A 15,766-nucleotide genomic window follows, 5' to 3' on the forward strand; every position below is an offset into this window, starting at 1 on the left:
GGTGGGGGGAGAGAGAGAACACGTGTGTGTGTGTGTGTGTGTGGGGGGGGGGGAGAGAGAACATGTGTGTGTGTGGTGGGGGGAGGGAGAGAACACGTGTGTGTGGGGAGAACATGTGTGTGGGGGGGGAGAGAGAACATGTGTGTGTGTGGGGGGGGAGAGAGAACATGCATGTGTGTGTGGGGTGGGGGAGAGAGAATGTGTGTGTGTGGTTGGGGGGGGGGAGAGAACATGTGTGTGTGTGTGGGGGGGGAGAGAGAACACGTGTGTGTGTGTGGGGGGGGAGAGAACATGTGTGTGTGTGGGGGGGGGAGAGAGAACATGTGTGTGTGTGTGGGGTGGGGGAGAGAGAATGTGTGTGTGTGTGGTTGGGGGGGGGGGGGAGAGAGAACATATGTGTGTGTGTGGGGGGGGGTTAGTGCTCACTGGGTTTGAAGCTGAACTGACACAAAGGCTGTAGCGCCCCTTTAAATGGGGCTTTAATGTGCTCAAGTCCTCAGTGAAGATGGTTCAGGTCCAGACTCCCTGACCCCCCAACCTCTCTGCGAAGGACAAGACAAGTTCATCAATATTCTTCCAAACCGAGCTCGAGAATTAAAAATAAATTAACAACATATTTGTACAATTCCTCCCCCCTTCTCCCCCCCCCCACAAACCCCACCACCACCACCAAAAAAAAAAAAATCGACTTTTAATCTTCCAACACGATTCTTTTTGTTGATTTATTCATTTTTTTTGGGGGGGGGAGTGAAAACCCCAACAAAATTACGATTCATTCATTCTATTCGGTGGCTGTTCTGGGGGTGGGGGGTGGGGGGGGGGACAAGAGGGGAGTTAAGATGAGGTCAGGAGTCAATTGCGTTGCATTTCATTTGTTGAATCCAGTTTCGTTCCAATGAATTCCTTCCCATTCGTATTAATAACATTTTTTTTTATTTTTTTTTGACTCTGCAATCGAATGGCTTCAGGTCCCGGTGGTTCGAAAAGAAAAAAGAAAAAAAGAGACCCGAACCGATGGATGTTGCGCTGACATTGCAGGGGAAGCGCTTGGAGACGTCTCCACGAATAATGCGCTGCGTCCAACGCAATAGTGATTGCAGTGGTTGGGGTACATTTGCTCAGGTTTTTTGGGGGGGTCGGTTGAGAGTTACCCCCACCCCCCACACACACACCACACCCCCCCCCCCCCCCCCCCCCACCGGGCAGAAGCACTCATTAACTTGTTACTTAGTACTGAAGATTCATTCATAAACACACACCTGGTTGTAGCGATCAGATCCATTCAACTGAACGAGGTGACGTGTTAACAGATGAGGTATTTGCTCGGGGCTGTGTGTGTGTGTGTGTGTGTTGGGGGGGGGGGGTGTTGGTGTGGGGGGGGGGGGGTGTTGGGGGTTTCATTTACTCTTTACTATCTCAGGAGTAACCGGGAGTAAACGACGAACGAATCCGATTTCAGTGCAAGTCGGTGTGGGAGGAATTGGGATCTTTGAGGTCTTTTCCCTCTCGTTCAATTGCTTCCCTTTTTTTTAAAAATATATTTTTTTAAAAATTATTATTTTTATATCCACTCACCCACCCACTCACTCACCCACCCACCCACCCGAGGAGAGGGAGAGAGGGAGGGGGGAGAGGGAGAGAGGGAGGGGGAGAGGATCACGAAATTCTGGCAATTCTAAATGATTTCTCTGGTGTTTATCTGTGCGATAAGAACACCTCTTCCCCCCCCACTCCCCCCCCCCACAATCCTGACCTGTCCATGTGCTCTCTCGGTGGCCCATACGGTATAACAATGGAGAACAACGCCTTGGGGTGGGGGGGGGGGGGTGGGGGGGGGGAGGGAGGACTTTCTAGGAGATAAATTACCTCTGAGAAGCAAATGACTTGAGATCGACCTCCTGCAACGGTTTGGGGTGTGGATGGGTGGGGGGTCCCTCCACTCTCAGCCCCTCTCCAGCAGTACGTTTCAAGAGAAATTCGGGGTCAGTTGGGGGAGGAATTTTTTTTTTGGGGGGGGGTAGTGGGGGGACACACGCCATGAAGGTCAGATCACACAGTCCGAGTTATTTCTCCCCACAATTGTTAAGCGTTTCGTTATTGCCATCTATTAAGTTTGCGAGTTATAAATCAGTCACCACTGAGATCAGAGCTTGGTGTTGGGGGGGGGGGGGGAGGGATGGGGGGAGTGGGGGGAAGGAGAGGACAGAGGCGTCCAAATGGGGGGGTTAGTAACTTCTGGAAACAATATAATAATCAAACGTAAACTCGTTCAGATTTCCAATGGGCAAAGGCAAAAAAAAAATTTTTTCCCCCCCAAAAAAGCTCTCCAGATCACTCCAATGGTCGGGACACAGACGTTAAATGTGCCCATTACGAGGAATAATAACAGCCACCAACAACCCCCTCCCCCTCCCCCCATCCCCAACCCCCTGCCCTTCCCCCTTTCACTCCCCTTCCCCCAAAAAATAAAGCCACAGGGAATCCATTGGCGCCAGGAACGCCATAGCTCATTGAGAAAAAAAAATTCACCCACAAACTACCCATTCAGAAAAAAAAGCTAATAGCCATCTCAGGGGGGTTCCCATGGGGAGGGGGGAGGCACACACACATAGGGGGAGGGGAGAGACACACATAGGGGGAGAGGGGGGGAGAGACACACACACATAGGGGGAGGGGGGGGAGAGAGACACACACATAGGGGGAGAGACACACACACATAGGGGGAGGGGGAAGAAGAGAGAGAGAGAGAGACACACACATACACACACACAGGGGGAGGGGGGGAGAGAGAGACACATACACACACATACAGGGGGGGGGGGAGAGAGAGAGAAACACAGAGAGAGGGGGAGGAGAGAGAGAGAGAGACACACACACACACAGAGGGAGAAGGGGTGGGGGGGGGGTGGAGTGGGGGGTGTTGACCATTCTCTCTACAAAGACATGAGCCATTGGGGCTAAAGTGAGGACAGGAGGGATTGGGGTCGGTTTGGGTGACGTTTCCTGGTAAACAAAAGATCTGGAGAAAGAAAGAGAGAGAGAGAGAGAGAGGGGGGGGGAGAGAGACAGAGTGTGTGAGAGAGAGAGAGAGAATTTTTTTTTTGGGGGGGGTTGAAACTGACACCAGGTTGGTTACACGTGAGGGGTTTGGCAGTGTGTAACCGCGTGGAGAGAACACTCACTCACACACACACACACACACACAGAGAGAGAGAGAGACACACACACACACATATATATATGTATTTATATATATATATAAATATATTTCAGCCCATTTTTTAAGGTCGATTTTATTTAGAGGCGGTGCCACCGTCAACGTCCTGTGACATTTTCACAGTCTGACTCAACGGGGGTTTGGGGGGAAAGAAGACCAGAGTGTGAGAGCAGAGAGAGAGCACAGCTCCGGCCACAGCGCTCCACAACTCCCCATTTCCGGCAAACACTTTTTTTTGTGTACCGTTTTGTGCCTTTTTTTTTTCCGCTTTCTCTCTCTTTTCTTCCCCCCCACCCTCTCCCCTCCTCCTCTTCCTCTTCCTCCCTCCCCTCTTCCTCCCCCCTCTCTCTCTCTCTCTCTCTCTCTTCTCTTCTCCTTTCTTTCCAGTGAGCCCCCAGATCCCGTTAGTAAATATTCCTCTCTCTCTCTCTCTCTTTTTTTTTGGGGGTGGGGTGGGGGGGGAGTGGGGTGTGTGTGTGTGTGTGTGTTGGGAGGGGGGGGGTGGGGGGGAGAGGAGAGGAGAGGAAGAGAGGAGAGGAGGAGGAGGAGGAGAGAGAGAGAAAAAAAATCAGAGAGAGATTATCTCAGAGTGTGTGTGTTTTTTTTTCTTTTTTCTCGTTTTTTTTTCTCTCTCTTCCCTGTGTGTGTGTGAGAGTGTTTTTTCCCCCCAAACCCCCCCCCCCCCCCCTTCCCTCTCCTCCCTCTCCCTCTTCCCCCTTCTCTCTCTCTCTCTCTCTCCTTTCCCTCCCTTTGGAGAAAACCAACCACCCCCACCCACCCACACCACCCCCCACCCACACACACACACCCCCACCCACCCACCACCATGAATAAGCTTTACATCGGAAACCTGAGTGAAAACGTGACGGTGGCAGAGTTGGAGACGGTCTTTGCCGACTGGAAGATCCCCTTCAGCGGCCAATTCCTGGTGAAGACGGGCTATGCCTTTGTGGACTGTCCAGACGAGAGCTGTGCCATGAAAGCCATCGACACCTTATCCGGTAAGTGGTTTTCAGCCAAACATATATGGACTGGAGAGGGAGAGAGAGAGAGAGAGGAGAGGGAGAGGGAGAGAGAGAGAGAGACCAGAGTTGGGGCTGACTTGAGAGAGAGAGAGGGAGAGAGAGGGAGAGGGCTCATCACCCCCCAAACCCCAACCCAACCCCAATATTCCTTGTGTTCTCCCCAGTTTTACAATGGCCTACTCCACACTTACTACCAGTACGTGTCCCCTCCTCTAGAGAGTTGCAGATGGCTTGGTTGGGTGTTTTTTCCACACACACCCCTCCCCCCCCCTCTCTCTCTCCCTCCCTCCTCAGGAACACACACACACACACATGATGTTGGGGATCATGCATGTACTGGCGTGGATTTTTGTGTGTGTGTGTGTGTGTGTGTGTTGAGTGGGGTGGGGAGGGAAGTCTACATGTTGGGTCTCCCTCAAGGTTGAGGGGGTGCCAATGAAGAGCCAATTCCCCCCCTTTTTCTCTCTCTCTCTCTCTCTCTCTCCTCTCTGTTGTTTTTAACGTGCCTCTCTTTTTTTCACGCAGGTTTCTGCTGTCTCGTCCCATTCCACTCAAACCCTTGCGTGGTTTAAAAAAAAACACACACATACCCACCCACCCACATCTCTTTCTTCTTCCATCACACCCCCATTTCCCCCTCCAACCCCACCCCCCCACCACTCCCCTTCCTCCCCTATTCCTCACTCTTTGCTGTTGGGATCCAGTTGAGCAAAGACTTTCTTGTTGGTTGGAGTGGCGAGACATTGCCTGTGATGTGCTCAAGCCACTGGCTCCCTCTGTGTGAGCCCACTCGCCCCATGTTAGTAGCCCACAGCCCACCCTGAGTGAGTGATAGATAGTATAGTATAGGCCCTCGTTTGCTTAGGTTGGTAGTAATAATAATAATAATAATAGTAGTAGGTTTGCAGTTTTATCCTTTGGCTGATTTCTACTCAAACTAAGGTCCCATTCACTATATATATATATATATTTGTTTGCAAATGCCCAAATTTCCCAATTTAGAGGGAAAGGTCTCTAAATGAATCTTTGTGGCCTCAGTTTGTGTCTGTGTCTCTCTCTCTCTCACCCCCTCTCTCTCTCATTCTCTCTGACTCTCCTTAACAATTTTAATGTAATTTTTGTCTGCCTTCACCTAAAAGCTTGAAGGTGGGCCATACTCCCTGTGAGTGTACCCCCCCCCCCCCCACACACACACACACACACAGGAGTTGTTGAATCGTTTTGCCACCTTTTTGTTTAAAAACAAGGAGAGAGAGAGAGAGAAACACTGAAAATAGATGCTTTCTGGACACAATGTAACTTTGAAATCTAAATAAAAAGATGCTCACGTCTGCACAGGTCACGACGTTTTCTATCCCACACAGATCTGGAGCTATCGTTAAGGGATGTATTTTGTTTGGAAACTTAACATTCGCTCAGTCTCTTCCCCCCCCTCCAGTTGCAAAGAAAATTTCATTTAAACACAGACACTCACAACACACTCCTTCCATTTATTTGGTTAACTCCTGAGATCTCTCTCTCTCTCTCTCTCTTGTGACAGAGATGATGATGATGATGTTGGGAGGAAAGGGGTTCTTTTCTCTGAAGGTGAAACGTGTGGTTTTATTTCTCAGCTTTTGTTTTCTATTTAAAAAAAACAAAGAAAGAAAATGAATTGGAATAAAATGAACCGTTTATTTGCAGGAAAAGTGGAACTGCATGGGAAACGCATCGAAGTGGAGCATTCGGTGCCCAAAAGACAGAGGTATAATTGCTTATATATGGCCCCTTTCTCCCCCTCCTCAACCCCCTCCTCAACCCCCTCTCCCCCTCCTCAACCCCCTCTCCCCCTCCCCAACCCCTCTCCCCCTCCCCAACCCCTCTCCCCCTCCTCAACCCCCTCTCCCCTCCCCAACCCCTCTCCCCCTCCCAACCCCCTCTCCCCTCCTCAACCCCTCTCCCCCTCCCCAACCCCTCTCCCCCTCCTCAACCCCTCTCCCCCTCCCAACCCCCTCTCCCCCTCCCAACCCCCTCTCCCCCTCCTCAACCCCTCTCCCCCCCCAACCCCTTCTCCCCCTCCTCAACCCCCTCTCCCCCTCCTCAACCCCCTCTCCCCCTCCCAACCCCTCTCCCCCCCCAACCCCTCTCCCCTCCTCTCTCCCCCCTCTCCCTCTCCCTCGTTTGCTTTCGATACATGTGATAAATCAACTTTCTGTTTAAAAATAAGAATACAAATAATAATAATAATAATAATAATAGTAATAGTAATAAAGAAAAGCCACGTCCAGAGCATCGGGGACATTAGGAGTGACTTTCCTGGACTGGTGGTGGTGGTGGTGGTGATGGGGGGAATGTGTTACCCCATTTGAAAACCCTCTCCATCCGAATCCCCAATTTTCTATATATATATATATATATATATCTCAATAAATAAAAAACCCCAAATGGATACGGTCCCCTCTCTCCCCTCTCTCTCCCCCTCTCTCTCCCCTCTCTCCCCCCTCGGATTTGCACCTCTGGGGGTTACATTGTGGAGTGTTTTTATTTTTAAGGGAAATTGTTTCCTTAAACGTGTGTTTGTAACGCAGTGACTCTGAGGGACTTCACTGTGTGTCCCGAACTCTTAACGCCTCTCTCTCTCACTGTGTAGCGGTGGGTGTCTGTGTTGGGGGTTTGGGGGGGGAAACCCCCCCTTTTTCTTCGGGGGAGACTGAGTTTAAACCCCTTTTTTGGGGGGGGGAGAGGGGGGAGAGGTGTGTCCGGTGCGTCGTTGGGGGGAGAGCTTTGATCTTTTTAAACCGCGCTTTTTTTTTGAACAGAAAAAAAACGAGAAAAGAATTGGGGCTGAAATATAGATATAGTTATAGAGATATATATATATACAGAGAGAGAGAGAGAGACAGAGATATAGATATGTGGATATAGACATATACAGCGCTTTCCCGGAGGGGACGCGGCTTCCAAACTGTGGGTTGGTTTCTCATGAGGGGGAGAGGGGGGGAGGGGGGGGGGGAGGCTCCCCGGGGTCTGGGGGTGGGGGGGGGTCTCTCAGTGGCCCCCGGGGGGTGGGGGGGGGTCTCTGGGTGTGAGGGAGAGATCGGGTCGATTCGATGGAACAAACGCTCTGTATTGAATGAAATGAGTTCCTTTCCCCCTCTCTCTCTCTCTCCTTCTCTCTCTCTCTCTCTCCCATTCCTTCGCTATTCGGTGGTGTGAAAACCTTTAACGAATGTTGCGCGATCGAAGTCCTCTTCTCCCCCCCACCCTCCCCCCCCCCCCCCGGCAGGTCAGCCCTGGTCTCCGGGTGTCACCAAACGGGGGTTGTGGTTGTGTTGTGTTCTGTCCTCATCTCAGAAATGGGTTCCTCACCGCCCATTAGTGTTGGGAACTTCACTGAAGGCTCCTCTCCCCCTCTCCTCCCCCCTCTCTCCCCCTTCCCCCTCTCCCACCCCCTTCCCCCTCTCTCCCTCTCTCTCCCCCCTTCCCCCTCTCTCCCCCTCTCTCCCCTCTCTCCTCCCCTCCCCCTCTCTCTCCCCTCTCTCCCCCTCTCTCTCCCCATTCCCCCTCCCCCCTCTCCCCACCTCTCTCCCCCTCTCCCCGCCCTCCCCCTCTCTCTCTCTCCCCCTCCCCCCTCCCCCTCTCTCCCCCTCTCTCTCTCTCCCCCCCTCTCCCCTCCATGAGGCAACGAATCTCTCTGTGAACAAGTGCTGTGTTTTCCCCCTATTGTGAGGTTTTGTTGTGTTTCTTCCCCTTATAAATCATTTGGGCTTTTATTGAAGTGCAATTCCACTGATATCTATGTATTTCAAATGTATAAATCTTATTTATATATATATATATAAAGAGAGAAATGTTTAAGTATTGCATAGTAATTTCCTGGGGAATTTGCTCTTTCCTTGTGATAAAGTGTGGGGTCTCCAAACAAAAAAACTGCTTGAAATTTAAGTTGATCTCTGCTTTAAAGCCACTTAGAGTTTGCTGATGGTTTGGGGATCATTGCTTCACAAGTCCCTGTTTGGAAGAGAAAGGACTTTTGGGGGTCATTTAGTTATTTGAGGGGAAAGGGATTGTTTGATACAATAGGTCAGGTTTTTCCCAACCCTCTGGGCTCTTGTGTTGGGAAGATTTCTGACCACCCAATTACTGTGATTAAATAAAAAATAATCGATGTGTGGCTGTACTAAGGGAGTCACTCATCAGCTGAACTTAAGATTTTCTTCTTTTGAAAGTTTTCTAAGGATTTGAAGGGAAATACCAATTCTGGATCCAGTCATTGGCAACACTTGTGATCAGTTGTGATCAACATTTGTGGGTTGAAATGTATCTGTGATTAAGGCAAAGGATACACTCTCAATCCAATGGCATTTCTAACCTGACTTTGCCCCACTCTCTGCTGCATTTTTGTATCTGAAAATGGTGAAATGTCAATTCTTTTTCATTTTGAGGTGTGTTGTGTGTGTTTTTTGCCCCAGACATTTGACTTGGATGCAAAATGGAGACTCTTGAATTTCCTATTGAAGGGGTAGTGTTTTTCAAAAAAAAAACACACCTTCTGAATGTGTGAGCTTCACCACAAAGTTTTTGAAATGTGTTTTTTTTTGTGTGTTAGCCTGTGTGCGAAGTTTTGTATTTGAGGAGAGGTGGGAAAGGGATGGGAGAGTTTAATCTGGTGAAAATGTGGATAAATAATCTGAATTAAAGTTTGGGATGTTTATGTGTTCGCTAAAGCGAGAGATTTGGTTAGACATATGCTTGTTTGCGAGAAAACTTAACATTTCTCAAATGCTGGAACACGTTGTGGGTTGTTTTAAGTTGTTGTAGATTTTCATTAATTGTCGTTTCGCTGTGAATCAAATATTTAGCAAATTCTAGAAGATTTGCTAAATTTTAGAGAGATTTTAAAAGCTCAAATATGACATGCCTATTTCCTGTTGAATTTGTTCTTTGGGGTGAAGTGTGGTTTCGAGAAAGTGCTTGAAAATAAGTTGATTGTTGCTTTAAAACAACTTAGTATTTTTTATTTGTTAAATGCAAGGTGTCCTTGCATTTGATGAGTCTATTTTCAAAACAAAACTGAAACTACCAACTGAATCACAATATTTTTTTCCCACAATTGCAGTTTATTTTACAAAGAATTCAAGAAACGGATTCTTTTCTTGAAATGAATACAGATTGTTTGTGATTTTATCATCTGGATGGTTTGGCTATTTTCCACCCCTTAGATCTGATTTCATAAAATGCTGGGTGTTGTTTTTGTAAAAAAGGAGTAAAAAAGAAATGATTAAACAAAGAATTGTTTTATCCAGTGAATGAAAAATTGGGTTAAACGCTTGTTCACTTGTAGAAAAGGTTTTGCTCAAAAGCAAAAATGTGCTTTATTCGTAACTAAAATAAGAATTTTTAATAATATTGAACTCAAACTACAATTTGTGCTCTCGCCAAACTGACCCTGGATCCTTTTAATCATCAAATATACAAAAAGAAATTGGCAATATCCATTTTTGTTCCAAAATAGATCTGATTCTTGGAGGGACTTACAAAATAAATGTGTCGGTGAAAGAAACAAATTGTTGTAATGTTTTGTAACCATGAACAGAAATTTTTATCACATTTCTTTCCACCTATTTCTTTCCATCCCATTAAAAATGTATCTCACAAATGTTACAAAAATGAACGATATCCCAGTGAAAAAAAAAATCCACTGGTGCAGTATTTCTGAAAAGCTTTAGCTACTCGTTTTCTGTTGATCTCATTAGGGCTGAATTTCAAATGTTTTGAAAATGTGCTTCGAAAGGAATGAGGTCTTTCACCTGAAACAAAAATTCTTTTAAAAGATTTCTGACCATTCAAAGGTTCATCGGACAAGTTGCTGCAAAGAAATTCATTTGCTACCTTTGAAATGTGGATGACTTTTAAAGGGGACTTAAATACCCAGTGACAAAGTGCTGTGAGAAACGTGGGAAATTTATCGTAATTAATTTGTTGGATTGGGATATAAGAAATTGATTTGTGGATCCATCAATGGTGAAACACACCCCAAGTGCTTCCCTCATGGGCTTCATTCAGTTTACAGGGTTTTGTAATCTTTTCACAGCTATTTTTAAAGAAATGAAGGAATCGGTTCAGCCTTTTTTAGTTTTTCCTGTGAATCAAATACTTAACAAACAGAGAGGTTTTTTAAAAGTTTAAATATGAGATCGTTATTTCCTGGCGAATTTTTTTCTTCGTGTTTGGGTGAAATTGTGGGGTCGCAAAAACCTCTGGAAAAATAAGTCGATTGTTTTGTTGGTTTGAAGCATTTTTTTGGATTTGGGATTTTGACAGATACAGTTCTCTGCAAAAAAAAAAAATAACAGTTCAGAAACGATGAAGTAATTACCTACAAGAAATGTGACAAACAAATCTTGTTGTTAAGTCTTCCAGGGGGGGGGGTGGGGTGGGGGGGGGGAGAACCTTTTAAAACAAATGGTACATTTATGTAAAAATCTGCAATTTCTTTTTGTATCTGTGAGAACTGCCTTACTCTCCCCTTGCGGCCCTCCCCACCGTTTGACTGAATTTAAAGGATTTATGTAGACTTCTGTTGTATTTATCTGAGAAGCTGATTCTTTTTAATTTCTCGTATGGTTGTGGTGTGGTGTGTGTGTGTGTGTGTGTTGTTAAAGATTCCTCACACACAAAGCATGCAGTGGGAGGGGTTGTTTGTGACTTGAGGAGCTCTGCCTTGCCAAGACGTAGTAGTAGTAGTAGTAGTAGTAGTTTTAGTGACTTTATGAATGGACGAAATCCTCGTTGGTATCATAAAGCTATGTGATTCAAGCCTGCCTCTCGCCCCCCCCCCCTCTCCCCTCCCACCACCACTCCTGTTCAAGAGGGTGGGGAGGGGGGGGTGGGGGGGGAGAGAGAGAGAGAGAGAGAGTGTGTGTGGATTTTATTGCATTTTACTAAAAAAAAACACAGTTTGCTAAGTATGTGGCATTCCATTCTTTTTTTTTAAAAAAAATAAGGTGGGAAGCAATTTTGAAAGATTTCTTTCCCCCCTTCCAATCCCCTCCCCCCCCCCCTCCCCCCCCCCCTTTTCCCCCCATGTTAACTTGCTGCACAAAATGGTGGCAGCAAAGCTTTTAAGCTTTTCCCATTTCTGCATAGGTCATTATTGAGCATAGCACAACCTTTGACCCAGACTGGAAGCACATCCCCTCCACTACTGAATGGATTCCAGAGTCTGTTTCAGGACCCCCTTCTCACTCTCTCTCTCCCTCCCTCCCTCCCTCTCGCTCGCTCGCTCGCTCACTCCAAACCTGGAGAAAATTAATAACGTTGTATGTCTCTAAAAGCCTGGGACGGGGGAAGGCGGGGGGTTTGTGGTGGGGGGGGGGGGGGAAGAGGAAGAGAAATAAAGAATTGCGTCTTTGAACGTGAAAAGAAAGGCCTTTGAAGTTCCCCCTCAGCCACATGCTTCTCCTGCGTGTGTGTGTGTGTCTCTCCTACCCTCAGCCACCCCCCACCCGTCTATTCCCTTTGTAAAGTGGAGCTTCCCTCCTTGGGCAAACCCCCTCACCCCGAGGCCTTTTAAATTGAGTAACTAGAGCATTCCTAATCTATATGCTCATCGTGCATTGGCAGGTCAGTAGTTGGGTGTGATGGCCGTCATAATGTCTAATTGAGCCCCAGTAGATCAGTGGCGGTGGTGGTGGTGGGGGGCGAGTGGGGGGGGGTTGGAATTTGATTTTACTTTTACATTTTTAGATGACAAAAGTTTTTTTTTTGAAATAAAGATGCTTCTTTTTAACGCAACGTGTGGTGCCAGGATACGTATGGCCAACTGTTACAAACACACTGCTCTTTGAACCTATTGTTAAAGGTAGTTGTGGAGTGGGGTGGGGGGTTGGGGGGTGGGGTGGGGGGGGGGGGGTTGGTTTGTGCTGTGGAATGCCTTGTGAAATCAGCTTGTTCTGGTTCCCTCTCGAGTGGGGGGTGGGGTGAGCACACACACAGAGCGAGAGAGAGAGAGAGAGAGCGCGAGATGTGATAGAAACTTGGAAGATGTATTACTGATTGGGAGATCTCTCTAGAATCCAGTTACCGACACACACACACACACACACACACACACACACACACGCGCGTAAAATCAGGAGAAACCCTTTCTTTGTTTCCGTTCAATTCCTCCCTTTTTTCCCCCCTGGGGGGTGAAATTTTCAATCTGATTTGTGATTCTTTCAAGTTAACAGTGGTGTTTAGTTTACCAGCTAGTACAGAGTGAGGACTAAATCTCCCCCCATCCCCCCCACACCCACCCACCCACACACCCACCCACACACACTCATTGCACAAGTTAGGTGCTCATAAAAGAGCACAGAAAACAATTGCAGAACGAAAATCTTCCCATTCAAATTGTCTCTTTCGAAAGGGAATTGGATATATACTTGAAAAGAAAAATTTGCGAAGCTACGTGGAAAGAGTGGGGTAGGGGGACAAGAGCTCTTTCAATGCAAGTTGTTCTTATTGTCTCACTGACTGAAGGCACAGAACCATTTTAAGCCAATATCTTAGGGTTTTCCGCACTGATCTGAGCAAAGTTGGTCAAATGAGAGAGGCAAATCGCTGCTTGGTTGTCCCTATATGGAAGAGTTATTGTTAAAAGGGATGATTTCAAGTGGGTTTGAATTCTCTATCGGTTGTGGAAAATGCATTGAAGGTTTTAGGACTCGATTAGAGCCCCCAGTTACGATCTTCTGCTGCTACTTCCAACACAAAGATCCAATCCTCCTGCGAGCCTTTGCTGCCAAAAGTCTACACTGGCACTCCAATGCAGTACTGGGAGTGTGGGGGGGCGGTGGGTGGGTGGGTGGGCTGCATGGTTGGAGTTCGTTGCTTTTTTTTTTGAAAACATTAAACCAAGTTCCCATCCACCCAATTTTAAAGATTTAAGATAATTGGCAAAAGAACCAGAGGGGGAGATGAGGAGACATTTTTTTTACTCAAAGAGTTGCTCCGACCTGGAATGCACAGCCTGAAAGGGAGGTGGAAGCAGATTCAATAATTCCTTTCAAAAGGGAATTGGATAAATAATAATAATTATCCTTGCGTTTGATATAGCTCATATATAAATACTTGAAAAGAAACAATTTGCAAGGCTATGCGGTGAGAGCGGGGGAGTGGGACTGGTTGGTAGCTCTTTCAAAGAGTGGGCACAGACACCACGACGGGCTGAATGGCCTCCTCCTGGGCTGTAGGATTCTATGATACTCTAACTCTACTCAAAAAAAATAAACGTGATGTTTCTCCTTGTGTGAATCATTTTATTGCTGTTTGCGGGTCATTGCTGTGTTCGCCTACAAATTCACAGTTGCTCACACTTTGCAATACATCTTGTGCAGAGCTTTGAGACGTCCTCCTGACGCGAAATGCAAGTGCTGTTAGTTTTATTATTGTGTTTGTGATTGTCATTTCTTGGATTCATTTTTTCGTTCACTTCTCCCGGACGGTAAGGTGTTTGGAGAAATTGACGTGCAGAAGGATTGAAGCAGCCCTTTAGGAGTTTAGAACTCTTTAGATGTTGTGTGGGACTGGGCTAATTTTATCCCCCCTGCAAATCACTTTATAATTATGTTTCGCCCACAAAATATACAGTCAATTCACTTTACAGTATATTCTGTGAAGCGCTTTGAAATGTCTCGAAGCACTATATCAAATGCAAACAATATTATGTCCCAACAGCTGGACAACAAAGGTATAAATGAAGCTAAAAATCCAGTTAAAGCATAGCAGAAACCCATCAAGCTTAAATTATGAGAATGTATGTATTATTCCATTGACTGACGTAGGGATTCAAAGTAACTGTGCCTCTTATCAGGTTAAAATGCTACAAGATTATACTATATACTATAATACCATTCATAAAAATCCTTGCATTTGATATAGCGCTTTTTCTCTCTTTGAGACGTCTCAAAGCGCTTCACAGAATATACTGTGAAGTGAAATTACTGTACATTTTGTGGACGAAACGAGGCAGCCAATTGCGCACAGCAGCGTCCCACAAACTATTATGGATTGACTGCCCGAATAAAGAAAATTAAATCTGTCTCAACAAAGGCTTAAAAATGTTCCTGTCTTATGCGATCACATCGTTATTTTTTTGTGACCAAGGGAGATGAGAGAGAGAGAGAGAGAGAGTGGAGAAGAAATCTAACTAGGGGGGAGGTGGGGGGTCATCTGACGAAGGGACATGGACCCGAAACATTGACCCACTTTCCTTTCCTCATAGACCTACCAAGTTTTTGTTAGGATGTAATCCTAACCCTGTCTTCTGGCTGTAACCCATCTTCAGTGGGTGAAATGGTCAAAAAAAAACTCCAGCCCCTGATAATATAGAGATGTAAAAGAACCCAGGAAGTTTTAAGCCTAAACCAGGAATTTTGCTCAACGAGGTGGCATGGTTGGCATGATCGTTGTATATAGTTTAGGGGGGGTGGGTTTCTGAGGTTGGAGGTTGAGGCATGCAGCCAGCAAGGAGGTTAACTCCCGATTTGAAGTAATTTGCTGGTGGAGTGAGCTTTGGTAATAATCCTTGCCTTTTATCAGGTCAAAACATTTCAAAAGCAATTCACAGCGTTTATTTGTTGGTGGACATGGCAGCTAAATTGTGCACAGCAATGTCCACAAACAGTCAAAACGAGGGGCCAATTTTGTTTCCCCTCTCGGAGAGTTATTGGCCGGGAAATTGGGAGAAAGAAACTGGGAGAAACTCTCTTGAATAGCGTGATATGTCCTTTAACGTGCATGTGAATAGGCAGACTGGATCTTGACTTAACACCTCACCCGAAGGATGGCACCTCTAATAATGCAGCGTTCCCCCCTCCCCACCGCTCTCCCTCTTCTCCCCCTCCAACACTCTTGGAGTGTCAGCTAGATTGAGTTCAAAGTTCTGACGTGGGATTTGAACCTACAAACTTCTTTCTTGGGCGAGAGGTGCCAGGCTGACACCTGGATGGAAGAGTTTAATGCAGGCTGTGAATGGATAAAGTGTTCAAATCTGGGTTAGAGACGGATCTGGGGCCAGGAGTCACGTACGCTGTGGCTAAACTGCAGACGATACAAAGCTGATAAAGATGATAGACTGCAGAGCTGAACAGGATCGGTTACAGGAGGATTTGAACATCCTTGGGAATCAATCGGGCAGACCGAGGGCAGATGAAATTCAACACAAATTACATTTGGATAACACCTTTCACTTCGGTGGGATAGCCCAAAATGCTGGACCATCAGTGTTTCGGACCCGAGCTGGGGGTCGGGATTGGGGAGGGGGGAGGGAGGGTGATAGAAGGCACGGTCGAAGAGGAGGGTCTTGAGACAGATATTGAAGGAAAACGAAAAGGAGCTGCGCGTCCAATCGTCAATAAGTTGAAGCTGTTCGCAGCTGTGCTCGGGAGCAGAGAGTAAGGCAAACCCCGATAATGGGTTGTATTTACATTAAAAAAAGAGCAAAACTGAACCCAAATCGTGGGGGAATTCTGCCACTTTATAAATCGTTGGAGCGACC

The 15,766-nt window shown here is 46.7% G+C and overlaps 1 protein-coding gene across 1 annotated transcript in view; it reads left to right on the forward strand.

Moving 5' to 3' along the window:
* The first annotated feature begins 4,043 nt into the window (after nucleotides 1-4,043).
* igf2bp1 (insulin-like growth factor 2 mRNA binding protein 1) overlaps nucleotides 4,044-15,766 on the forward strand; it is a 54,953-nt gene continuing 43,230 nt past the window's right edge. Inside the window, exons 1-2 of the mRNA XM_042343230.1 lie at nucleotides 4,044-4,218; nucleotides 5,926-5,986. Coding sequence (XP_042199164.1) covers nucleotides 4,044-4,218; nucleotides 5,926-5,986 — 236 coding nt within the window. The remainder of the gene's footprint in view (nucleotides 4,219-5,925; nucleotides 5,987-15,766) is intronic.

The sequence above is a fragment of the Callorhinchus milii genome, unplaced genomic scaffold (genome assembly GCF_018977255.1).
Source record: "Callorhinchus milii isolate IMCB2004 unplaced genomic scaffold, IMCB_Cmil_1.0 Scaffold23, whole genome shotgun sequence".
Lineage (NCBI taxonomy): Eukaryota > Metazoa > Chordata > Chondrichthyes > Chimaeriformes > Callorhinchidae > Callorhinchus > Callorhinchus milii.